We start from the raw sequence: 26,649 nt of genomic DNA on the forward strand, positions 1-26,649 counted from the left end.
TTCAGCCCTGCAGACCAGCGAGGCTGGCAGGGCTAATGCTAAAGAAAGCATTTTCATCCCTAGCACTGCAAACAATGCTGCGAGTCCACGTACTGTAAACCTAAAATCTTTCCATTTGTCTTCAGTGGCTGAGACGGTTCTTTCATTTAAAGTCGGCATCAGAAATGTCAGATGCAGAGGTCCGGCGGAGGAGGAGCAGGGGACAGAGGGTTGTTTCTCTGAAATACATTTTTCTGAGATGACAGATCTTTTTTTAATAGGGTTTATCTGGGTTCCCCTTTGCCACTTTGCTTCTGATGCTGGAGCTGAGGTTTTAAATCTAAGGTACTTTAATCATCGGTTTGGCTGCTAAATACAGTAATAAATTTAGGTCTTTTTTTTTTTGTTTAAGCTTCTGCATATGTCTTGTGGCTCTATTCTGCCTTGATTTATAAACTCCCCATCCCATGGGGTTACAAAGCAGTGTGCATCAGATATGGCTTTGGCTCGACGAGTCCCCCACCATTGTGAACAGCATCAGTCAGCTTGTCCCAGCGTGTTACCTCCTCTAAGAAACATGACAGCGAAAGACAATGTGAACGTCCTTTCACGGCTCACTGCTTGGGTCACTGCAAGTGCTCGAGTTAGAGTTACTGAATGAGAAAGGACATATTGTAAGTATCTGATAGTAATAAGTGCCTAATTATCAGGAACTACATGTACCGAGAATGTGGATTCTTTCCTTCCCAAGATACTGCAAATTAACCAGTGCAGGTTATCGTTGCTATTGGTGATTGTGCCTTTGGTGATACATGTGCCCTGAGGACTGCGTTGGGCAGTGCTGCGTGGAAGGAAGAAATATCAGAGAGGAGCAAGTGAAGCGAAAGAGACGTGTGTTCAAGTAAATAACAAGGCGGGTGAGAAGCGGATTTGCCCTCAGGACTGGATTGTTGAGCCCCCAGGTAGACAGGGAAGTGATGAAAATCTGATTTAGATGTTTCTGTTACCAATAGACACAAGATCTACAGATCAGGCACGTTGATCCTCTTCCCTTCGTCTTGCTGTTACGTGTCTCAGGCACAATACATCCATGTAGAGCACGAACATGAAAAGAAATCTGTTTGAGGAACCTGATGTGTCTGCTCCAGAGTAGCTGCACAGCTGTGAGACCGAGGTGCTGCTGATGGGAGCGAGCGTAGGAGCAGAGCTGTTGCCAGGCTCCCGAAATCACGCCAGCCTGGGCTGTGTGGCAGTTGGATGGAGCAGCTGGTTGTGGGAGAGTTGCAAGAGCAAGGTGAGAATGGGGTGGAAGGAGCAGCGGGGACAGGCAGAGGTGTTCACAGCTGGCTCCAGTTACTGCTGAACCTCCTGTTACTGGTTCTCTGTTCTCTTCACTGAACATCCCTGTGGCTCAGATTTGATTAGGTATTGATTTCTGGACCAGCTTGACTTCTTTCCCAGCAGAAACAAACTATTATATGAATCTAAAATGCCATAGTAGAAGCAGGTGCAGTGCTTTGGCACCTGATCCTGGTTCAGTGCAGGCACAGAGAGGGGAACTGGTCACTGGTAACGTCTCCAGGCTGCTGCTGTACGTGTGTGTGTGAATGATAGCGCAGACTGGCTCCCTGGAATGGTGCATATTCATTTTCAGAAGCCAATAATTCCCTATGATGGATGTTTGAATCTCTTTTCCATCCATACTATTCTTTTTCTGTAGATAAATTCTTTATTAACTAGAAGTCTTGAATAAAGCTTCACATTCCCTTTCCATATGAAGTTGTTTCTCCAATGCGTAGCTACTGAAGGTGCTAAATGGAATGAAGAGAAATAACGATCCGATTGTTTGACAAAGAGAATTTTGGTGTGGTGACAGGCCTTTGTAGTGTAGACCATGAAAACTAGATAAGTACAAGAGAAAACACGTTGAGTAAAGGTCAAGTAAGGTAGGAAGAAAGGATTATCCTTGCATTTTGCATGCTGGGTCAGACAGGTCGTTTATGTTGAATATATCTGGTCAAGAATTGTAACCCTGCCATGATTTTAGTAAGGAATTGACTCTTACTTGAAACCAGTCATGTCCTCCTTCCATATCTGTTGATTTTATGGGGCTTATAAAGCAGAGGCTGGAATTGGTCTCTCTGCACTTGTGCTCATCGGCATTTTCAGACATACTGTGCTCTGGCCACTTCATTTCTCTATTTACCCACAGACGGCAGAGTTCAGATGTTCTCGGGTCTCCGAATCGCGGTGCTGTCGCTGTGTGGGTAAAGGTGCATGACCCTGTGTGTTTGATCTGGTGAGGCCACGTGTCTTCCATAGGAATATTAATTTCAGGGGAACAGGGCAGCTGTCAGCCACTATTTTGTAGCATCCTAAGAAATATGTAGCATCATTGTGCCTACACGGATTATTAAATTTGACAAGTTGAGAGGAGTACTTAGAACTGGCCTTTGTTTTTAATTTAAAATATGGCGTGCTTGGCTCTGTTAGCCAGCGCTGGTCTTGGCAGATCTCAGAGTGGTTTGGTGGTGTTTTCCCAAGACGCTCTAGAGCACAGTTTGTGCTGGGACTGGAGCGGGTCTGGGTTGCTGGAGGACAGATGTGGTGGCTGCTGTCCCTGGAGGGGTAACAAGTGGAGCCTGTGAACAGTTTCTGCACTGGTTGGTCTGTGACACCACGTCCTGCAGTGGACGTGCTGTTGAATGGCGGCTGGTGGAACAGCTTCTTCCACTTGAATGGCTTAGAGTTGTGGTGCCAACCCTTGTAGTCCAAGGAGGAGGTGCAGCTGTCCATGCTGGAGACCGTGTGTGTCCACCTTTCGTATTTCACCTTGACAGTATCAGGGAGGCACATGGTTCCTCACTACACCTAGACATGCGTTTTGGACTTCATGTGAAGCCTGGCAAGGCAGCATCAGCTATAGATTCAGGAGGCATCAGCTATAGATTGAAGAGGCACAGCTGTTCTGTAGGGCTCCTCCTGGTCAGTCCAAGAGTCGCTCAGCTGCTGGCTACAGTGTCTGGAAACTGTGAGGTTTCACTAGGAGACAAGTGGAACAGCCTGAGCTGTATCAGCCCGAACAGTCCTGACAGTCACCTCTTGAGCCGAGTGGCCAGAGATGTGTTTATGTCCTCGTGGTGCTGGGGGATGTTGTATCTCAAGCAGAAAAATGCGATAAGGTGACACATGATACCGGTACCAGCTCAGTTCAGTTCAGTCTGTGCTGCAAACAGAGCCAGGTTGAGGCCGTGGGCAACATGAGCACAATCCAGGATGGGCTTTAGATTCAGCATCTGAAAATATACATCCTCAGCTTGGGAGGGCTCTTTCTGGAGGGGCACAAGGGGAAGTGGAACGTGGCAGCAGTGAAAGGTCCATGTTGCACACATACAGCATCAGACTTGTCCTGAGATGGGTCTCTTCCTCCCTCCTCCCTTCACATTCAGCTGCAAGGCAGCCAAGCCTTAGGTTGTTACCAACTTCTTCAAGTCATGACTCAGGAGCTAAGGATGTTCATTCAATATGTACTGAACTAAAAGCTTGGCTTTGCTTTTTGCCTCTGCTTAAAATGCTGCTGTCTGTGCTGGACACTAATGATTTTGTTTTTTCTGGGGTTGTAGTCACATGAATAATGCATTCCCTGCTGAGCCTTTTTACCAGTCCCTGGCTGCTTCCCATCTGAAGGGAAGTGTAAGAGGTAATTAACAGCCACTTGAAAAAAGCATTAGCAGGTGGGTGGCAGCTACTGTAGGGTTCATGCATGGAATTGCCATGGAAATGCTGAGATTTCCTGGCACTTCATCCAGTGTGTGGGTTCCAAAGATAGTTTCACTCATGGGCCTCTCTCCTTTCCATCTTCCCAGCCCACAAAGGGAGCGGCTGTGTTTTCCTTCAGGACGGTTTCCATGGGCTGCGCCGTCGCCATCTGCGCACACGAGGAGCCCAGCTCGCCGGGGTGCTGTGCGGAGCAGGACGCTGCGTCACAGCTGCCGGCCGAGGCCTTTTTGCATTTCTTTCATGTCAAACCAATTGGCAGAAAATCAGGGAAAAATCCAAACAAACCCTGGTGGTTTGCCCCTTTCCTTTAGTTCTGAGATGTAATAACTTGGTGTGGGAAACACTCAGCGTTTCGCTTCTTTGAGAAGCTGGTGCGGGTCCTTGTCCTGCAAGCGTTCACCCGCTCAGTATTGCTAAACTCCCTGAAGCAGACGGGACCGTACAGCTGAACGAGGCCTGTTTTGCACGTATGTGTTTTTAGGCCGAGCACAGAGAGCTGCATTTGCTTCTAACCTTGTTTGCTGGATAGTTGCACGCTTAAAATATGGGGTATATCTGTGAGCAATGTCTCTCATTTCAGTACTAGCTCTGGACATTTACAAGGTCGTGGATGCGTGTCCATCTGACAGTAGGTTCCCCCAAGAACCTTTTATCTCTCCCTCGCTTCCCTGTTCTGCAGCAGTAACAAAGAGCCTCCTGACTGTGTTGGTGCCTGGGGTGCTTGGATTTTAAGGCAAACGTGTCATTTTTTTCAGATCACCTGCTAGCAGACTCCTACATCGGCCAGGAAGACTCCCCCGAGATGCAGCAGGCAGCACAGAACAAGCGCAGGCTCTCTGTCATCTCCGACGGCAAGTTCGAGAGGAGCTTCTCCGAGGAGCAGGCAGAGAAGATGCCAAGCGAGGGACCGAAGCCGCGCGTCTACACCATCTCTGGCGAGAGGCCGATGCTGTCGGACCATGAGAACGAAAGCATGGAACTGGTGGTGATGAAGGGGGCTGCCCAAGAAGAATGCCACCATGGCCACCACGTGCACGGCACGGGCGGCTCTCACGGTGTCGGGCGGCACTGCCGGGGCTGGCCGGGCAGCCGGCAGGGCTCCAAGGAGTGCCCGACCTGCGCCCGCCTGGCTGCCCCTTCTCAGCATTCCTTTGACCTGGAGCAGCATCAGTCCGGCGAGACCGGGTGGCACAGAAAGAGGCTGGAGAGGATGTACAGTGTGGATCGGGTGTCTGGTGAGTGAGGGTGGGCACAGGAGGGACACAAAGGGAGTCATCAACACCGGGGAAGGGTGACAAGCATCTCATCCCAGCATGGAGGGTTGGTTTCCCCTTCAGCACCTTGCACTTGTGGAATGGGACTGTCAAAGGGGGAGTTTAAACTAAGCTGAGCTCAGTTTGAGGCCAGCTCGTCCAAGCCCTGCTGTCTCTGCTTCTGGCTTGTCAGCTGCAGATGACCTGGCTGGTTTTCGTGGCAGCTTCACGTAGGTTAGCGTGGTCGATCCCTGCGGGTTCCCTTTCTGTTGAAGGAACAGTGTCACAGCACTGACATTAATGCTCACACGGGAGGCAGTTCAGAGCGGGACCCCCTCTCCTGCCGCCCTGTGGGGCTGAGGCAGGTGAAGCCTTTGTGAACACCTCAGGGTGCTCAGAGGGAGCCTTGGCTCGGTTACGATGTTCCATACTTTGGTGCATCTCCAAAATGCTTCTCTGCATGGCTGGAAGCAGTTTAGCAGGTCCCTCACCTAGTGCCACCTTATGGTTTTTCCATAAATACTAGCAAATAACACAATATCGCACTTTCTTCCCCACTTACTGTCCATTTGCTTGATATTTTTAGGGAATGGGGTTTGTAATTATTAAATTACATTTTAAAAATCCTGATTGTCTTTAAAACCTATTAACCAAATATATGTCACAATCTATGTGCTTTGAATTACAAGCTAGTACGCAGTCCGTCTTTGCCTGTCAGCTCTATACGTGGCTGGCAAAGAGTCTGACCTAATTTGTCTGATTTGTCCAGCCAGCAAAGGTCAAGGTTTTCTCCTTGAAAATACATGGAGAGCTGTGGAGATCAAGCAGTCCATCTTTCCAGGGTTCGTGGTTTTCTAGGAAATATCACAGTGATATTTACTGCAGGTAAAATCACAGAAGGGTTGGGCTCTGGGCCGTGTTTTCATGCCTAGATGCTTGAAATTCTGTGACTAAATTAATACACGGACTAATAATTTAAAAAGAACTGATTATTGGAGTGTGCAGGACACCTACAGACCCACTAATTCCTGCTTGTAGTTTTTAAGCATTTTTTCTTTTGGTTCCCTGTGATTTTTAGTCTTCACATCAGACACTACATGTGCAAGTTTAGACTCTCTTATTTTTATAGCTTAAGTGCAAGAAAAGGACTGAGAAGAGTTTTCCTATACGGAAGCCTTTTATGATCATATGTGTTTCACCTGTTGAAAGAAGGCTCTGCATATGATAGAACAGCCAGAAAGCTTGTGTGAAAATAGGAAGTCATTGCAGTTCTAACCTTTCAGGAAAGGAGATCATAACCACAGGGCTTGGTCTCATGGAGACTGAGTTGAATCAGTTGCAGCCTCATGATGTGCACTAAAGTAAGAAAAGGAAAAATTCCCGTTGTAGTGTTGATGGATTTATGTTAAAAGCTTTCCTGAACAAATCCAAATTGTACTCTGTGCTGCGGGACTGAAGCAGGTCGCTTGGTACATAACCAAAGGAGAGCTCCGCATCACTGGTGGAGCAGTTTAACTCCTCATAGCTGGAGCTAAACGCCTCTGTTTGCTGGAAAACACATCCTGGCAGATGCTGCAGAGAGATGCCGTGTTCTGTTTCTGTGCCCGGGGATTTATAACAGGTGTTTTCAACTAGGCAGCAATTTTTGTTAGAGCCACTTATCAGCGTGAAATGCAGATTTGCCTTTCTGAAAATGTATTGGAGTATTTACTTGAAAGGGAACAAAGCGGACAGTGCTGAACCTGCAGGGGCCGTGTATTTTGTGTTCCACACGTGCGGCTGCACAGGCAGCCCTGAGACCAAACCCCATTGCGGCGCTGCCGTCGTGGGATGGAAGTTTTCTTGGCTTGGTCTCCTTTGTGCTCTCTATCCAAGTGATGTTACTGAGAGAAAAACAGACAGTTGAATGGCACAAGTGTCGCAGGTTGCAAGAAGTATTTGTTGGAACGTCCTTATGCATGGCTGAAAAAACAGGGCAGAGATGAATGGAGGTGAGAGAGTCCCAGAGGCTCACTTTGTGGTGCTGCTTTCTCTGTTTGGATTTACGTGATGCATTATTGCTGCAAACCAACACTCATGGCAGGTAGGCCGGATTTGCATAAATTAAATATGGGTTTTTATGCTGAGTTTATGATGCCTAACACCGTTCCAGAGGAGCACAAGCTGTCATCTCCTGTGCTGCTCCCAGCACCTGACACCAACACATCTGCGCACGGACGGAGGTGCTGAGATGTTGGTGCTGAACGTGGGGGTTTGTTCCTCCTGTCCTACCCAGGTTTGTGGCTCCTTGGCAATTTCATCACAGCTGAAGGTAACAAGAAAGGAGATGATGATGCTCTGCCTGGCCGAAAAGAAGCGTGGTGCCCGCTCCTGGAAGCACAACAGCCGTATTCATAATCTGGACTTTCATGCACTGGATGAGCTCTGGAGCAGAGCTGTGCCCCTTAATCCCCAGCTGTGTGCTCCTCTGCTGCTGTTCCACATCTGGCTGGTGAACAGGCCCCTCTGGGGGGTCACAAACCCCTTATTCTCCACTGAGCGCTGTGGGCAGGGGAGTGATGTTTTTCCTGTGTTGGAAGGAAGGCTTCAAGCGACTGTCCGGGCAGAACCTCCTGGGGATATTAGCTGTTGTTCAGACGCTCTGCTTTGAATCAAAGCCAGTGGCTTAAAAGCTGTGAGATGTATTAGGAGACTGTCAGTCCTTTGAGATGTGTAGACCCTGAGAAGCCTGTACAGAATTGCTGGCTAAGAAGGGATTTGTACAACTTCTCCTCCTTGCACTGCTTTTGTGGGCTTGAGACTTCAAACAGGTAATTCATTTAAAGTCTGAGCTGGTTTGCATTTCTTCGCTATCTGTTTTTTTGGGGGAGAGCAGACATAGAAACTTCATAATAAGTATTTAGCATACTAGAATGCAGTTTTCATTTAACATCTGTATTTCCTTAGGGTATGCTTATACAAAGCTTGACATAAACTGTGAACTGAGGGGTGTGTTACAGCTTTCGACAGGATTCCTTGGAAGCTTCACTTCAAAGGAGGCCTCCCCAGCTGCATTGAGCATTTTTTGCATCTGTAATTGCAGCCACTTTTTGTACTTTCAGGGAACAGCCGGATGAGTCTATAGCCAATTATGATTGCTACAAAACGTTTGGTAAGATGTCTGGTCTGTAGTAATTATGTCTGCGGTGCAGGGTTTGATTGGGTTTTGGCCAATGACAGTGAATTAAGAAATAGTCTTGACAATGCCAGAATATTAATAACTGAGATACTGTAGTTGCTAATGATCTTAAAACTTGAATGAGCAAAGCAAGACACATGATCAGCAGCATCAAGCCACAAATTGGGAGTGAAGCAAGGGGAAAAATCAGGTAGCCCCAAATCCCAGGGGTCCAGTCCACTGAGATCTCACTCGTCTTTTGGCATTGGATTTTAATGACCCCTGATTCCCTGCCTGACCGACTTCAGCCTTGGTAGGAGCTGCTGCGTGGTCAGATTCCTCCACTGTCCCACACATGTAATTAGTGACTTATTGTGGTGCCTACTTTTTGTCTTAGTGGTTGTTACGTGAAGATGATGCAGCGTCCTGATGGAATTGGGGAGTAATCTGCAGTCGGTTCAGGCAGGGCAGTTACAAACACAGGGGAGCAGATAAGCACAGAGGTATCTGTAGATTGTATAAATGATGTCCAAAACCAGAAAGACTCCTGGAGGGCCAGGTCATTGGGAGACGGTGTGTGAGTAGTAGAAAAAGAGTCTGTCTCTGGGTTACACTTGTGAAGAGAGGAAGGTGGCTGCTTTTCATCTTCCATGGGAGGCTGTATCAGAAAGAACTGGATGAATGGGACATTGCAAACTAATGGTACAGAGGCTGGAAAATGCTTTTAATGAAAAATGTTTCTTTTCTCTTTTTTTTTTTTGTGTTCAAATGTCTCTTCTGTAATTCCTGGATTATTCTAATCTTCCAGACTTAAAACAGAGTTTCGTTCTTCATTTGATAGATACAGGCTTAGTAAAAATGTACAAAACACCCAGTGGTGGTGTTCATGATATGAGGAGGATGAGACTCTCCTGCTCAGTACAGGGCAGGATGCTGAAGAAAAGCACCAACAGAAAGAGCCTGGGCCGTGCTGCTGTCTCAAACACAGATCTGCCGCTGCGTTCTCAGCTTTTGCTCTCTCTCTTCCAGATGATGTCCCCATACGAACCTGGTTCCCGAAAGAGAACCTCTTCAGTTTCCAAACCGCTACTACAACTATGCAAGCGTAAGTGAAACTACTGCCGTAGCTTTTACTGTGTCTCTGAAAGTTGGCGGCGTGCTCAAAGGTGTATCTGAGAGCCTGGAGCAATCGAGTTGTATGTTTGGCACTACAGTCTGAGGGTGGGGGAGACAGAGCACCTCATCTCTTATTAATTTTTTGCACTTTATTAGTTCTCTTTCCTACTATTTCCATTGGGTCCCAGGCTGGGACCCTCCACCACATCCTTCTGCTGCAGTCGCTGCCCCGAGGGAACATTATTCCAGGCTTGCCCTGCGTCCAGCACTCCAGGGGAGTGCGTGTCTGTAGGATGAGAGAGCCCTGCAGCTTCTGTGCTGGTCTGGTCATTTGGAGAAGGCATCAGTAAAATCTCCGCAAAGTGGGAGCAGATCTGAGTCAGGAACAGCTTCTCCTTGCACCCTCTGAGCAGGTTTTGGTGCCCCTGGTTGCTGTGTGTTGGGAGGAGGCAGTTCTTGAAGGACTGAAGACAATACGGGAAGCCTCATTTCCAGGTTGTTCCCAGCTGCCCAGGAAATACCGCCATCCTGGTTTCAAGTATTTCCTACCTGGTTGGAGAGCCAAGGCAAACAATGAGGGAAATGAGACACTGATCTTCCTCCTTGTCACCTTTTTCCTGTATCCTTCCTCCAACATCTGTGTCACCTTTGACTCTGCTGCTCTCTCTGTTTCTCCCTGACTAATCTGATGGCCTTTTTGTAATCATAGAATCATTTTGGTTGTAAGAGACCCTCAGGATCATTGAGTCCAACCGTAAGCTAACTCTAGCGCTAAACCATGTCCTTGAGAACCTCATCTAAACACCTTTTGAACACCTCCAGGGATAAATCTATCTAGTCTATTCTCTGCCATTTCTTCTTTCCCTTGTACCTTCCTCTTCCCAAATCCTGAAAAGAGACTGATAGTTGATGTTGGGATGACCCAAACTCAATCAGACCTGGAAGGGCTGATGTAGGGAGGGCTGGATCTGGCATTGAGGAAGGGGCCAACTGCTGAGAGATGTTGGAAGGGATCTGCATCCCCCGGCAAAACGGCTTTATCTTCAGGGCCTTGTCTGGTGCCAGGCGGTGGAACCTGCTGCGGGGTCCTAATCCCACCCAACAGTGGGAGTGAGGAGTCTCCATGGGCTTCTCCTCTCTCTGTGTTGTCCTAGCGCTGCGTCTCGTCCCTGACCCCTGTGTCCCTCTGCCACCTCCTCAGGGACAGCAAACCTGGTGGCTCCCCAGCTGGGTCCCACTCCTGGGGCTGTGGGCAGCCTGAGGGCAATGTGGTGATGCTTTGCTCTGTAGAAACGCTGGCTGCTAACAGTGACTGGTATTTTGCAGTTCTGATTTGACACACCAAACCATGCACAAAACCAGCACCTTTCCTTCACCTTCGGGCACATCCTTTGCTGTCTCAAGCCATCTTTGCTGGGCACAAGGTTTGTTGCAGGATGGTTGCGCATGGCAGGGCTTGGAGCTGTTGGAGGCCAAGGTGAGGCTGATTTGGGGAACGGTGTCCTAAGGAAGCCCTTGAGGAGCACAGCTCCCTTGGTTAACATTTCTGGAGATTCTCTGCTGCCTCTAAAAATGGCACAGAAACATCTCCAGAAGTTTGGGGCACTTCCCTCGGCTGGTTGGATTGGTTCCTCCGGGTGCCCCCTTCCTCCTGTCCTCTGCTCTCGTTGTTTTCAGCCCACCACACTTGCTTCCTTCATAGACCAGACAGCCTGAGTGACTTCACAGGTCTTTGTCACTGTGGGAAAAGGTGTCCCTGTCCCAAAAGCCCATGATGCTGAGCTCCTGTTGTAGCCTGATGGGCCATATCCAGCTGTCAGTTCTACATCTGAATGTCCCCTGGGTCTACATGGAGCTTAATTTGTGTCCAGACCACATGCCAACGCTGCCCCAGGGAAGATTTGACTCGGTCAAGTAGGAGTCTCACCACTGAGAAATGTTTAATTTAGAAAGCAATTTCCTTCCACCAAACAAGAACTATTCCTTCTGGAGTGAGAATTCCCTCAGAATGCTGGCTGGGGCTGAGCACTAATGAATTCCTCTTCTCTTTCTTTTTCCCTGCGTCTCCTGGAATCTCTAGCATCTCGTAAGTATAATCTTCATTTGTTTCATTTCCTTGTCTGTCGATGTCCTGGATAAACTCTCCTCTCCTGTCCATCCTATTCGCTCGTGCCTTCCCTGCGCTAGGGCTGTTTGTCAGCCGGCCAGAGGTTAGATGGCTACACCTGGTAGGCCGACATGGTTTGCACCACAGCCATCCTCATCTTTGCGATGGAGACGACAGTAGCTAGCATGCTTTTGTCCCTCTTGATCCCGGCGTATGGAGTTTCCTCGGTCCATTCCTCTGTAGCAGGGGTGACAGCTGCTCACCCCTATTCTTTGGGCCGTGCTCTGGCCACTCTTGCGTTTGCTTTAGGAAGAACTGCTTGTCCGGCCACCTGCCGTAGGGAGTGAGGACCTGTGGTTTGGTGAGTCTTTTGCCCGGCCCCCGGCTCGCATGCGGTCCTGCGAGGGCTGGTTGTGTTCCTCGCTCAGCCCGATGTCTCTCTGTTGTCTGGTGAGAGCTTTCCAATGTCTGTGTGTCGTGTCCTCTCCAGTCCAAAGCTGTGTGGTTGCTTAATGGCTTAAAATGGTTTCCCAGGGCGTTCAGGGGCTACGCAGAGAGGAAGAGACGGAAACGAGAGAATGATTCTGCAGCTGTTATACAGAGGTAGGGCCTGTGTTCTCCCGTAGCCGTAACCTTGCCTGGTGTTGCATGGGCCCTTCGGGTGTCATTAGTGACGCTTGACGACGTTGACCGTGGTTGTCCCCGTCTGTGTTGCTGTTCGTAGGGACACGAGCAGTGGCCGTGTTGGAAACATGGAGGTGAGTGATGCCACAGTGCTGATCTCCATCTTTTTAAAGGAACACTGTCTTTATTTTGAGCTTCCAAGTATAATATAGAGGATCTGTGTTTCAGGCAGAAAAATATGTAATATACATAAAAAATTAAAGATGCGGTTTCCCCAGGCATCTCCCAAATATCTGGAATTTGAGGTTAGCAGAGTCCTCTTAAAGGCTGTCGCTGCCTCTACAAATGCACCTCAGAAGTCTGAGATGTAGGCAGAACTAACATCTCTAGTGACCAGAAGTCTATTTTTTCAGTCTTTTTTTTAAAGAACAGAAAGGAGAGGGGATGGGGACTGATTCCTTGGCCACGTATTACAGAAGGGCCCTGGTTTCCCTCTGCCGGCTTCACAAGGCACATCACTTAGCCACTTATCTTGGTAATAATCAGCCTATTCTGGGTTTTCAAATGAGCCAAGGCTCGTGTATTTTGGCATCCTGCTGGGAAGGATAACACAGTGTTTGTGTCGTTGGTTAAAAGCTGCTGCGATCGCTTCAGCGCTATCCAAAAGAAAATGGGAGAAAAACATCAACTTTTCTTAACTGGGAAATTGCCAGGAAGATTTTTTTTCTTTAGCAGCTTAAGAATGGTGAAGAGAAATATGAATCGAAACTAGAGCTGCTGTAAATAAATAGACAGTGTATCTTTAAAAAGAAAGAGATTTCTCAGAATTTGTTAGATAGAGGCGAGTCTTTATTAGAAAATGGCTTGTTTGCCGGGCTTGCGAACACAGGAGTAGGAGTTGTGTGCATCGGTGATGTTGAGCAGTCAGGATAGAGGGCAGAAAACGTCATCCTTGACGTGTCCCCTCCGCTCCTGTGGATGCTGAAGGTCCGGGCAGGGCTGGAGCAGGAGAACCATCCGCGTTTCTCCCGTGGCGAGGAGCGGACAGGCCAGCAGGACGGTGGGCTTGGCTGGGCCGTGCTGCAGACCCTGCCCCGCTCTGTTCGTGTTCAGCAGCACGTGCCAGTGGAGCACGTTACTTTAGTCATTTGTCTAACGGAGGCAGTTGTCTGATCCACAGCAGTGAGTCTTCACGCACCCAGGCAGAGCTAAAATAAAGCGTTGGAAAATAACACAAATAGCCCAAGTGCAGATGGGAATTTGTCATGGAATAATGTTGCTCCCAGCTTCGGTACCCAGCTGCTGGTTTTCTTTCTTGAGTTGCTGAATTTGGATCCTGATGACGGCACGGGGGCCCAAGCAGGTGGTGTGGGTTACGTGCTCTCGCTCCGAGGGCAGCACGTGGGTTGGTCTCTCTGCATTGAAGCAGACATATGTGACCTGCTCTGAAAAACTTGATGTCAGTGCTGGCAGTTTTTAATAGTCCAGTTAGCTCGCTAAAGCATCTGCATGATTGTAATGTGTCCTTCCTCTTCCCACTAACTTGTGTGTGAGCCACACGACCTGTCACTTCACCTCTTTCCCCGGCCGTAGTCTCTGTTGCTCGGTGTGTGTTGGTGGGGCAGGAGGGGACCCGGAAGGTTCCTCGGCTCCGTGCAGGCCGCTGGTGCCGGGGCTCATCCCCAGGGCCCTGCAGGGCGAAGTCACCTCAGTGGAGTTCAGGGAGGAATGACATTTTCCTCGCTAGTCACCTGCTGCTTCTTCCCCGTGTCTCCTCTGTCCTGTGTGGTTCCTGTCCCGTTTGGTTCCTGTCCAGGTGAGTGACAAGGAACAAAGGGAAGCAGGTCCCTTGTGCTTGGGCAGGCTGGACAAAGAGTCCCTTGGCTGTGGTCTCAGGAGTGGCCAAGACAGCCTGTGTTACACAGACCTGACTGTCAGGTGTAGTTGCTCCCCAAGGTTTACCCACAGGTGGACTTTCCCCTGAGCTGCGCCCTCTGCAGCCCCACTGGACCTGAGTCCTGGGCAGGGAAGCGCGTGGTTCATCAGGCAGCGTTGCCCCTCGGGGACTGTCACCTTCCCGAGCAGGGCTGTCCCAGAACAAAGAAACTGCTTCAGCCTTTCCCAGCTCTTTGCCCAAGAGCAGTACGGGCTGTGTGGTTGCTGACAGCACAGGTGGGGTTTTAGCAGCTGCTATGAACGTTTGGGAATGGTGTGTGCGTGCTGCCGAGCGGGCAGAGCCCGGGCACCCTGCTTTCCTGCTGAAGATGTGTGGAAGAAGGGAGAGAGGGGAGCAGTTATCGCACTTCACCAGGAGCAGAGGGAGCATTGCCAGCACAGGCAGTGATGGTGTCATCAACAAAGCCACAGCGCAGGTGCCTTAGTCACAGGAAGGTGGAGGCAGGCCATGCGATGTAGGACCTTAACCCTGTCCCACCAGCCCGGGGAGTTCAGAAGAAACAGCCACAACCACCCCCAGCACCCCATAGGTGCAGGCTGGGAACCCGGTCTCCGGCTTTTGAAGGCCCAGAAGGAAATACACTGTTTTCCCAAGGTTATTTTTTTCTCCCAGCTTTGTCAATCTTGCTGGGCCCAGGTGTTGCTCTGTATTACTTTTCTCAGAGGTTGTGTTTGGCCTTTCTTGCAGGAATTTTCGGAAGCACCTCCGCATGGTGGGGAGCCGAAGGGTTAAAGCACAAAGTAAGTAAGCAGCTGTAAGATGTGGCTGTGAGGAGCTGGGGTTTGTGCTGGTGGGACATGGGGAGCCCTGTGTTGCATGCAGATGCGGTTAGAAAAGACCCCATATTGGGCTGGAGAAAGGATTTGACCTGCTGATGCTATTTTACTCTACAAAAAAGGCCACGCTGTTGCAAGTCTCCAGGACACATGATGTCTGCAAGCAACCTGTGAGCCATTCCTGAGGACCCTGGGAGGGCCGTGGACGTCTCTGTGGCCTCAGTGCGAGGAGCAGAAGAAGAGCTGCGGTGTCCTTGTCCCACATGCCTGTGATTGTTGGTGATCACCAGCACAGACGCTTGTGAGGAGAAGCAGAGCTGAGAGCTGCGCAGAGCTGGGAGTGCTGCCCGGCGTCCTGCTGGACCTGCGCCCGGCCGTGGCTCCTCGGGGACAGTCGCTGCTTCACGTGCCGCACGGACTGGTGGCTTTTTCTTTTCTCCTCCCCTGTCCCACCACCGTCTCTGCAGCAGCACCGGGGGGAACTTACCCGGTGGGAGCTGAGCGGATGGTGAAAGGGAGAAAGAAGAGGAACACGGAAGAGATTGGAGAAAGTGGGAGATAAGGGAATGTTGCGCCTCACTGGAGAAGAAATCACCTCTCAGGCCTGGGAAATGGCAGTTCCCTTTCCCTAAGGAAGGCAACATTCCTCCGTAACTCGGTTGGGGAAGCTCCCTTATCTCTGTGAAGCAGGCTGGGAATGGTGTAACCCGCTCTTGAGAGCGGAGGATTCCTCCAGAGGAGGAAACAGCTTGTTCTTCCCACCCCGCAGTCAGGCATCGTGTACAGACTGCCCACAGCAAAGCTTTCTTGAGGTGAATTCGCGTTCTTTCCTTTCTCATACGCTGTGGGAGGTGAACAGCGAACAGCATTGCATTAACATGTCCATATTGGCATCTGAGTTAGCGCCGCCTGATGCAAACAGGGCTCACGTCCCCCTAGAGCTGTCTGGACGTTCAGACATGCCTCTCTGCCTTGGTAACTCTCGGGTCATGTTTTCAAAGCTTTCTTCGTGTGCACAGTAGCTAAATGCCTGGTTTGAAATGAAAGCTGAGGATGGAGATCACCTGAAGAACCCCCTGTGTGGTTTGTCATGCTCGACACCTGCATTGGACACTCTGCAGCGGAGGACAAGTCTCCTCAGCTCTTGTAAATGCAGATCTGCAGCGAATTCCTGTGCCGCTGACATGAGATGCTGTTACTAGATATACTGCAGCAAATCGCTCTGTCTGCCACCAGAAATAGGTATTAGTGGCTGTAAGTGGCTGTTAATTGAGGCGTAATGGCTCTCACGTGGGCTTGCCAAGTCAGACGCCATGGTTGACGGTTCCGGGAGTTTGCCTGCGGTGCAGCCAGCTGGGCCAGGCTCCCTGGGTTGCGCTCGGAAATGCTGGTACAAACAATATAATGCACATTGGAAAAGAAAAGAGAAGAAAAACTGTAGGGGAGTGCTCACAAAAGTGCAGGCAAGCAAAACGGAAGGATCTCGTCTTTCACAACAAAATTGAGAAAACCTGAGCTTTCCAGAGGCCTCTCTGTTTGTCCGGCTCTCACTGGGATGTCACTAGAACGTGAAAGGAGAGGTGACTGGAGCACTGCTGCCTTCTTCTGTGCACGCGTGTGTCATTAGTTGTTTGAGCGCATCTTCCTGTGAGGCCTTGGAGTCAGAGCATTTACACTGGGACACTGGAATACCCTTGATTAAATTGAGTTTTGAGCAGTGTGTGTTTAAGGAGACACCATCCAGCGTCCTCCATTTTCTGTGTTACATACCCCATAATGGTCCTGCTCAGAAAGCGGGCACTTTCTTCTGCTGTGTAGAAGATAGACCCTTGTTTGCTGTGTGGAAAGGACTCGCGTTTGGCAAGTGGAAGAACAAGCACGGGGAGTCCGTGGCTTTGGTGGCAATCTACTGGATGTTTTGTTTTGCTGGCAGCAACAGAGGTGGCTTTGGAGTCTGTTAATGTCGTGCTTTGGTTTTATCCTAGCATTTGCTGAACGGCGTGAGAGGAGCTTCAGCAGGTCCTGGAGTGACCCGACTCCCATCAAAGCTGATTCCTTCCATGACTCTCGAGAAAGTGAGTTCTGAGTCCTTTGAGCTTCCTCCTGTGGCCAAACCCTCCAGCTGAGGTCTTGCCTGGAGTCCCACTGGAGTAACTGCTCTGTGCCCTTCTGTCCTATCTGTCATCCTTTTAGTTTCGTGAGATCTGAGCAAATAACACTCCAGGTATATGCACCTCTTCATCTGTGTGTACCTATATTTATTTGTGCGGCACAACACATCTAACCTCATGTTATTGTGCGGTTTCCAGTGGTACAGCTCTCTCACAGCCCTCTGTTCCCATCATCCCTGATTCGCTTGGGACCAAACAACCGACCTGGAAGCGCATCAGTCCAAGGCAACGTTCACCATAGTGGGGCTGACCTGCCTGCTTCCCATGCGAGAGCCCCTTCCGAGCTCCTTCCTAGGCTAGAATAGCTCAAGAGCACAGCTGCAGCGCTCCGTCAGAGGGAGCTTTGGTTTCCTGGCCACGCTGGCTGCACAGATGATAGCTTGGGGCAACCTGATCTTCATTTAGGCTGCCAGGAATTCCTCTGAGAATCCCCAGTAATGCTGTGATGTTCTGCTTGTGGGGACCGAGATGCTGTTGTGTTAATTTACAGGAGGAAATGCCAGCATCTTCTCACCGTCTTTTTGTAAAGAGAACGGCTGTTTTACCCAGATTTTATTGAAATCCTGTAGGCAAGGGACTTGGTGGATATGAGTTTGCCCATGTTGAAGTGGGTTGTATGGTAAATGAATTTCAGTAGTGAAATGAACTGACCTGTCAGGTAAGCAGATCCAGCCCTCCTAACTGTAGAAGACACTGTACCAGGTTGCAGAGGGAGATGTATGAAAGGCCAGGTTCAAAACATGACCCGATTGTTCCTTTGCAGTCTGATTCCTCCCTCTCCCTCAGCTAACTCAGAGGCGGATGGAAAAGACGTGGTTCAGACAGGCTCCAGGCACCCAGTGACACTCGGACATCCCAAAAGGCTTAAGAGAGGCATCTGGGTTCTCTTTCCTCAGTCCCTGGCTTCAAGGAAGCATCTCTATTTTTAACCTTTAACGGTCAATTATATTCCTTCCAGATGTTTTTTTCCCCAGGAGGCATTGAAGGCTGACAGGTAAGGTCAATTCAATGGAGAGCAAATCCAAGTACACTGTTGCAATACTGCTGTGTTTGCTGCGGCTGTCCTCACGCTCTGGGACTTCTCTGCCAGGATCCATTTGACCCACAAGGCAGAGTTTCTTTATAACCACTCAGAAGACATAGTCAGAGTTGTAACTATGACAAGGAGACCAGCTTTGAAGTCTTTGGACTTGCTCATCAGCATGTTGGAGTGTAGAGTCTGTCTGTGTTCTGTCTCCTCCATTTCTGGAATGACAGGGTGACTGCTGTGACTTCTCATTCGAAAGCTAAACTTGGTGACTGTGAGAGCGATGAAATGTTGTGTGAAACGTGGTATCGGGCTCCGTGTGTGCACTCTTCATTCGTTAAGTGTTCGTTTAGAGATGCCAGCCCCAAAGTGTGGTGTCTGTCGCTCTGTGGAGGAAAGGAGGGCACAAGTCTCATGGCTTGTGGCACATTTCACGAGGTAGCTGCCAGGCAGGATCGAGTCGGGAAGACAAGTTGTTCCACCCTTGTAATGCACCCTGTGTTCTGGCAGGCCATGACCTTCAGGATTCCTGCGGCACTTTGGATGGTGACTTCGACTTGAACTGGGAAGCAGAAAAGGAGCTTGAAGCCATGGCATGTGATGGAGATGACTTTATTCCACCAAAAATAATGGTGAGGGTTTCTGACTCAGCTGTTTCTCCTCGTTGCTGCTGGGTTTAGGTTCTCCATGGGAAGAGGCAAGTCTTTGTACAGGCAGCTCTTCAAGTATGTGAGGGTCACTCAGGGATCAGCCACGACCTGACGGGGTTTTCAGCATCTGTTATCACTGGGGATAATGTGTTGAAAGAAAACTGGAAGTGGAAGGACCTGTAGTCCAGCTCCCACTCAGAGCATGACCATCACCAATACTAAACTGAGTTAGTCTGAGCCTTGACAACCCTGACAATGGAGACCTGAGTCCCCAGTCCCACCAGTTCCTCCTGTTGCTACTTGCCTGCTTTGCTTTGGAGCCAAATGTCATCCTTAGACATCCTTTCTGCACTGTTACAATTCCGTGATGCTGGGCTCCCCCCGTGCTCCCCTGCACTGCTCTGTGCGTTTGGCAGACAGGGCCAGGTTCTGACACATCCCGTCCTTGGCCACATGCACAAGTACTCAGCCAAAATTTGGTGTCAAGCTTCCAGCTTGTTGTCAGGCAGTGCTGGGTTTGAGTGGGTCCTGCTGAGACATCAGAGGAGCCAAGGACAGGCAGACAGACAGGGAGGACCTGCCACAGGGGTGTAGAGAGGCTGGATTAGCTGCTAGTTTGGGTAACACCTGAGAGCAACTGAACAGGGCACTGTTAACATGGCCTTTGTGCTTCTGCTCAGACTCTTCTGGCTTCTCCTCATCCTCTTGCCCTTCTCTTTTTTCCTCCTTCCAGCTCATTTCTTCCAAGGTGCCCAAAGCAGAGTATGTCCCGACAATTATCCGCAGGGACGATCCCTCTATCATCCCCATTCTCTACGTAAGTAAATCACTTCTGTGTCTGGATGTGTGGGAGCAGGCTTCATACAGAGAATTTTATTTCATTTTTTGTCCCTAGTTTTCTCCGTAATTCCTGTTATGGTGATTCTGAAACATTAATGTGATTTGGAAGAGGTGTCAGGAAAGGGCTGAGGGTGTGCTGAACCCAGATTTGGGGTCTTACAGGGCTCAGGTATGGGTGGAAGAGTAAGGTGGAGTGAAAATTGCACATGTGGGCTGCCAGACGGTGCGTGCACAGCCGGGCAGACGAACCGGGGAAGGGCTGTGTGTTGCCAGGCTTAGGGCTCCTTCTTGTGCTCATCCTTGGGCAGGAGGAGCAGGACCTCAGAGCTCGATGTACAGCAGTGCATCCCTGTCATTAATTTAACTTTGATTTTTCCCTCAGAGACCTGCCTGAGCAGGTGTCTGGAACACCAGCAAGAAGTCACGGGTCTTTTGTTCCTCATCACTTTATATTCGCTTGATTTGCAAAGGAAGGGTGGGACCGACAGCCCAGAAAACAGTCTGTGTGCTCCGGTGTTGCTGCCAGGGGCTTTGGCTTTGCTGCCTTCTCTTTGGGAGCTGTATGGTTGTGCTGCAGATCTTGCCATGCCAGAGGCAGATGTGTCAGGAGTGTCGCTGTTTGTAACCAGCTTGGACACCTGTGGAGCCAGAAACTGGCTATGAAACATGGGCCAAGAGGCGAATGTGCATCGCTGACTACATCTGATGGGCTTTGGAAGTCTGCAGGATTCATCTTCCAGCCTTTGGATGGACTTGGTCTTCATGGACCATTCAGTCTTTGCTGAGACATGTTTTAGGGTGTAAATCACTGCGATGCAGGGGAGGCTATCAGGTGGTATAATTGTGCTCTTAGAGCATGGGTTTGCCTAGAAATGGGATTGTGTGCAATGGTAGAGACTGTAATAACGTCACAGGAGCTGGTGTAGTGACAGCAAACCTTGAAATGTCCTTCTGTCTTGCTTTCCAGGACCATGAACATGCCACCTTTGATGACATCCTAGGTACGTAAGTGTTGTTTTCTTAGGTCCTGCCCATAGCAAATATAAGTGATCAATATGTTAAAATCACTCCCCTGCGCCTCAGCCACCCCTCATAAAGGTGTTTTAACCGCCCCAGTGACACCCGACAGTCAGTCAGCTGCTATTGGATGTGCCACAATGATAAGACTTTACTCCTGTGGCCCATTTTCTGCGCCAAGCTCCCAGTTTATGAAAGGGAAGTTGAGGCACAGGGCAGCAAAGGTACCTGTTCGTTGTCCCTTTGCAGCGTCAGGACATCTGGGGCTGGTACCACACTGTGGTCACCACAGAGCAGGGCCTGGAGCTGCCCTGTGACACGCATGAAGGCAAAGGGTTTGCTCAGCATCAGTGGGAATATAGGTGCTGAGCACCTCTCCCAGCTCAGCCTCCTGCCTTCAGGACTAATGTGAGAGGTAATAAGATTAATCTTTAACTTCCTCCATGGTTCATCTTCTCCAACATGTTTTTTTGCAGAGGAAATAGAGAAGAAGCTTAACGTTTATCGGAAAGGCTGCAAAATCTGGAAGATGCTGATATTTTGCCAGGTACGTGAACGTCCTGAAGTGCTTGAGTGATTTGTTACGAATTGGTCTTTTTCTACAGGGAAAATTACATAGAGGAACCAATACTCCCAAGTCAGCTTCTGTTAAAGTAGCTGCATGTGTGCGGCTTTCGCTTCTCATTCCCCTGCACCGAGCGGCCTCGAGTTGCTGTGACAGCAGGAAATAAAATCTGATTTAGTGTTGCCAGCTCCAGGGCTGAGCTGCTTTCGAGGAAACCCAGGCAGAGCAGCGTTAGCGCAGACCTCAACAGGAGGATTTCAGAGAAAGGAACAGGCATTTGTTATAGTTTTAATCCAGCTTCAGTACAACAGTGACGGTGGTGGGTGCTGTGCATCCAGCTCAGTGTATGCAGGAGAGGGGTCGGGGTGCAGTTGCCCAGCTGCCGGGGGGACGGATTTGGTCCCTGCTGGATATGGGACTGGCCCGGTTTCCCTTCCTAAGTCTCTCGTTCCTCAGCGTGGTCAGCATGAGACTTCCCCAGCAGCTGTGTGGGGAACATGAAATGAGAAGTCAGGAAGGTAACCTGACTTAACTCCCTCCCACGTGGCCAGGGCTGCAAAATTGCAGGGTTTGCAGTGCACTGACCTGGAGATGTGTCGAGGGTTAGATTGAGGGGTGACAATAAAACCTTGGCAGATGTATTGTTAACCTCCTCTCCCCGCCTTTTGCCCCCTCCCGCTCCCCCCTTCCACTCGGGCAGGCGATCGGGAGGGAAAGAAGAACAGAGAGAAGAGAGTTGGAAAAAATTAAAGATGTTTTACTAATGCTACTAATAAGAATAGAGAAAATTATACAAAATCTACAAAACCAATCTTGAAAGTCTCAGCAACTGCAGAGCCGGCACCCAAAGTCCTGGACTGGACTCTGCAGCCAACCGGAGCTGGATTCAGTCTGTCACTGGCCTCAGTTCGCAGGGACAACTCGCAAGGTCCTCTCCTAATGTCGGCCATAGGGAAAAAAAGGACGAGATCCTCGTGATCTCCCACTTATATATGAAGTATTCACATGAATGGAATGTTATACACAGTTGGTCAGTTTCTTGGTCACTTGTTTCTCGTCGCCCCTCTTGCGAGATGTCCATCTGTGCTTATCAATAAGTTTGCATTCCATTGCTAGGTTTACCAAAACATGTGTCTGGTTCTCTAGGAAAATGCAGTTAATATGAAGGCTTTAGCTGACAGGCAAATTCACTGAAAGAGAAACTTGTTTTTAACAAAACCAGGACAAGATGGCAGCTCTTAATTTTCCTGATGACGTTCTCAAGCTTTTTATGCCTGTTACTGCCAGAGTCCAGTTCTTCTACAGCAATGTCTTGCCTGCTTATCCCTGCTTTGCTCAGCTGCTTGTCTGCCTGCAGCAGCAGCAAGTCTCCTAACACCCCCAACTGGCAGGGACTTTCTTGGCTTCCCTATTACTCTCCTGCCACCCACAATGAAAACTTTTGTCTATTGTTGTGCCTTTTTAGAGCGAGGTGGGCACACAGCGCTAAAAAATGGATAATCCAACCCTCAGCGCACTGCCCATATGTGAATATTTCCTGAGCAAGTATCTGCTATGGAGGTTGCAGGGATCGCACCAGCCTGGTGTGTCTGCTCTGCTCCCTTGTGGCACTTCTGGGTATGGCTGTGCAGGACAAGAAGCACAGCCAGGGGTGGTGTCTTCAGGGTCTGTGCAAAGGGGTTTCAGTCTGTCTGTCTGTCTCTCTCTTGCAGGGAGGTCCTGGTCACTTATATTTGTTAAAGAACAAAGTCGCCACTTTTGCCAAAGTGGAAAAGGAAGAAGATATGATCCTGTGAGTGGCTGCGTTATGTTCTGGACTTGCACAGCATTTTTCTGCTCTGTTTGCTCGATGTTTATAGCACGTGGCCTATCCGGAATGGTGACAGGAGCTGGGGTGACTTGGTCAGGGGAAGAGCAGGATGAGGGGGGACCCAGGAGCAGCTTTCAGCTCCTTCAGAGCAAGTTGCAGAGGGGACAGAGCTGAGATCATGCCCGGGGTGATGCAGCCCTGGGACACATCACGGAGGATTCATGCTTTTCGCTGCTGTTCCGTGTCTCTCTGGAATGGGAACTATCAAAAGAAGGAGGAAAAAAGAAGGTACTTCCTAACAAAGGCTTTGCTGACCAGAAACCAGAACCTCGTGCCTCTGTCGCTCAGAAGCGGCTGAGGAAGCGTTTCTAAGCAGGCGACTAGTGGCAGAAATCCAAACCGCCCCCACAGCTGTCTCTGGTAGTTGCCCTCCTGATTGCAGGGGGAAATGGAATTTGTCTCTGCAGAGCTCGAAGTCCAGCGTGTCGCTGAGGAGGGTTTTCACTAACGTGCCAGCCTGTCAGATGGGGCTGCTGAGCGAATTTTACTTCTCCTTGCAGAGAGTTCAGCTTTGCCTGTGGTGCTGCCTTGGTAAACAGTGCTTTGTTGTGGGGGCGAGGATGTACACCAACCTGTTCCTACACAACTTCTTGTTGGCATGAGAGCTGAGTATTAAAATCAACCTCTGTTCAGTGCTCTCATGCTCTGCTGTAAACACTGTCAATAACATTCTGCAGCACGTGTGTGCGTACACGCTCTGAACACATTCCAGGCGTAGCTGGTCCCAAGTTGGTAATTCAGGGACCTTCAGAGAGCTGTGAACACTCATAGTTAGAAAGAGCAACTGTTGAGAGAAATGGGAGGGGAAGTTGGAGGGAACTGCGATAAGAAGAGTGTGTTTAGTAAAACTGTCAGTCTAAAAGCACTCTGGGTGGACTTTGCTCCATCCTCTTCACCTTGGAGCCTCCTTGGCTCAATGAACCACTCTTCCTTCCTTGGACCTGCTCCTCCAGCCCTTGCTCTGCCCCTGCTCCTCCTTGTATAAGAGCCAAAGGCTCTTCCCGAGCAGCTTGCTCCTCGGGCTACAAGCCTCACATCCCTCCTGACATGCATATGAGGAGATAGATTATTATTTTTTAAATTGTGTACTCATTTTTTCCTGTTTCTACCAGCTTCTGGAAGAGGTTGAGCCGGCTGATGAGTAAAGTCAATCCTGAACCAAATATCATTCACATCATGGGCTGCTATGTTCTTGGAAACCCCAATGGGGAGAAGGTAAGAGCTTCCTAGGTCACCTCTTTGGGAACGTCCCCTGGGTGCCACCAAGCCCAGGGAGGCAACAGCCACACTCTGAAATCCAAACCTTCCTCTTCTGCTGTGTGGGAAGCATCTGCCGTCCCGTCCCACCGCGCTGTGGGTTGTGCGTTCCCCAGAGGGCAGAGGGGTAATGTGAAGTGACATGCTGGCCAAGTGCTGAAACCTTTGAGGAGAACTGTCATTCACAGCACTTCATTTATTTACTGACGAGCTAGGTGTTTGAAAGGACTTGAGTGGAAGGTTTTGCAGAGGTAGGGAACAAGGATGGGCAGTTCTGGGTGCCCTGGAGTTCTCCTTTCAGCTGCTAACTCTCAATATGTTTGTCTTTCAGCTATTTCAGAATCTGAAAAACTTAATGAATCCTTATAGGGTTGCCTTTGAGTCTCCACTTGAACTATCAGCTCAAGGTAATTAATTTTCTCTACAAATATGCACACTTTCCTAATCAGCCTGCCTCCTTCAGTGGGCATCTTCCTCAAAAAGCAATTTTGAGCTCCCTTAAGCCCTGACCTTCATTTTGCTTGTAATCACCTTGTATAGTTCAGTTGCTGAACCCAGTTTTCCCTGCAGTGCCTCCACGTTCACAATTCATCTGTCCTGTTTGTGCCTGAAGCTGCAGAGCCCTCTCCCAGACAGGGACAGAGTAGCCTAAATAGCGGGTGGTTTTGCAGGCTGAGTTTAGGAGATTTATCATATTATTAGGGCATGTGAAGTGCATGGGAGATGTGCACATGGGAGCAGAACTTCTGTAACCGAGTGTGCAGGGCTCTCTTCTCCAGGACTCAAACCACTGGTGCCGGGTAAGTTGTGTCACCAGCAAGCGACTGGGATGGAGCCCGTTTTAGCCATTCTATATCTTAGGCTGCTTTGGTTTTGGTTTGGTTTGGGTTTTTTACTGTGGCTATAGGATTTTTCCTGTTCTCTGGTCAATGTGAGCACTCATGGGTACAGCTTCGTAAGTGACATATTCTGAATTTGCCGTTGTTATTTTATCTTTGCTGCAATCCTTGGTGCTTTGTTCTCCTGGAGGGTAAAAACATGCAGCATTAGGCTATAAGCACTGCAGGTATTTCTCACAGTTGGCATCAGCACTGGTGGGTTATTCTGAACTCCCACCTGCTCCCATAGCAGTGGATGGGAGTTGAGCACGTTCGAGTGGCGCATCCTGCTGAGGTTTGGACCCAGCTTTACACAGCGCTTGCATAGATCTTATAGCTCGTACATGTGTGCTCAGAAGCGACTTGCAGGGAAGTTCCTGGGTTTACATGCAGCTTGGCAGGCAAGGCAGCAGGTTCTGCGTACAGGCATTTAAGCAGTTGATCTTGAGGAGGTTGGGCTGAAGAATACGCCTGGATTTATCCCCTTGACCAATCTGGGACGTGCTAAGAGTGTAACCTCTCTAATCCTTCGCAGTCATCTGAAACTAATCTCAAGCAGGCCTCCGAAGCGAAAATCCCATCCTTGAGCCCTGTCTCGGAGCCCCAGGCTGTTTGCCCTTGTGTTTTCAAGTGCAGTCACAGCGTCCCGTGCGTGGCCTTCGATCTGTGACCGCCCTGTGACACCCCCACGTCCCATCAGAGGTGCCAGGGGCGCAGGGCTGGCGTTAGCGTGTCCTGCTGAGCTCGTCGCTGTGAGGAGAGGCGGCTCCGCAGGACAGAGATGGCCTGTTAATGTTCATTTTTATCCTGAATTTTCAATATTAGTTGTGTCGAATGTTTCTCACGAGTCGTTCCAATGGGTTAACTCTTTCCTGGAGTCCCTTTGCCTGTCTCGCGTGGGCTATGGGATCTGTTGGCTGATTCTCTGCAGCCAGTGCAGGGAGGTCCAAGTCTGGAGACAGACTTGGTGCTCAGCGCCCACCCCCACGGACTAACCCTGCCAGGGGATTACAAGGAGCCTTTTGGGGTTTGAGGAGGTCTAAAACGATGTTTCCTGCTCACGGGCACGTTCGCGTGCTCTGGGCAGGTGCAGAACGTCGCGGTTCTCCTGGTGGAGCACACGGAGGGTTCTCCTCCACCCCGTGCCCATGTTTCGCTGCTGCGGCCCCGCATCTCCTCGGTGCTGTGCAGTGTAACCCTCTGTTTCATTTTTCTCCTAGGTAAGCAAATGATCGAGACTTACTTTGACTTCCGCCTTTACCGCCTCTGGAAGACCCGCCAGCACTCTAAACTATTGGATTACGATGACATTTTATGAGCTGGAGAAGACTTTTGTGAGAGGAAGTTGATCACCGGTGTCCAAGAAGTCATGCTTATCGCAGAGAGACTCTTTTATTGGCACGGGAAGCCCTTCAGAGCCCTAAAGGAGGCAGCGACGCTCAAGGAAGGGGAGAAGGAGCCCTTAGAATGTGTCGGGAGGAAAGTCTCCTGGGTCAAGAGAGACTGGAAGGCAAGGGTTTGGCACCGCGCTGGGCTCGGGTCAGAGCCGCGGGGCCTCAGGAGGAGCCGTGCGAGACGAGGACAGGACGGAGTTCCTTGCAGAACTGAGCTGTTTTGGGTCAGAA

General features: G+C 49.7%; 1 protein-coding gene across 1 annotated transcript in view; it reads left to right on the forward strand.

The window, feature by feature from the left end:
- NSMF (NMDA receptor synaptonuclear signaling and neuronal migration factor) overlaps nucleotides 1–26,342 on the forward strand; it is a gene marked incomplete at both ends in the record, with an annotated part of 40,477 nt that extends 14,135 nt beyond the window's left edge. The window contains 13 exons of the mRNA XM_080355947.1: nucleotides 4,515–4,994; nucleotides 9,199–9,274; nucleotides 11,927–11,995; nucleotides 14,661–14,713; nucleotides 16,735–16,824; nucleotides 18,458–18,579; nucleotides 19,331–19,414; nucleotides 20,405–20,438; nucleotides 20,931–21,001; nucleotides 22,732–22,811; nucleotides 24,002–24,104; nucleotides 24,478–24,553; nucleotides 26,245–26,342. Coding sequence (XP_080212073.1) covers nucleotides 4,515–4,994; nucleotides 9,199–9,274; nucleotides 11,927–11,995; nucleotides 14,661–14,713; nucleotides 16,735–16,824; nucleotides 18,458–18,579; nucleotides 19,331–19,414; nucleotides 20,405–20,438; nucleotides 20,931–21,001; nucleotides 22,732–22,811; nucleotides 24,002–24,104; nucleotides 24,478–24,553; nucleotides 26,245–26,342 — 1,436 coding nt within the window. The remainder of the gene's footprint in view (nucleotides 1–4,514; nucleotides 4,995–9,198; nucleotides 9,275–11,926; nucleotides 11,996–14,660; nucleotides 14,714–16,734; nucleotides 16,825–18,457; nucleotides 18,580–19,330; nucleotides 19,415–20,404; nucleotides 20,439–20,930; nucleotides 21,002–22,731; nucleotides 22,812–24,001; nucleotides 24,105–24,477; nucleotides 24,554–26,244) is intronic.
- Nucleotides 26,343–26,649: the final 307 nt, after the last annotated feature.

The sequence above is a fragment of the Nesoenas mayeri genome, assembly GCF_963082525.1.
Source record: "Nesoenas mayeri genome assembly, chromosome: 18".
NCBI classification, from domain to species: Eukaryota; Metazoa; Chordata; class Aves; order Columbiformes; family Columbidae; genus Nesoenas; species Nesoenas mayeri.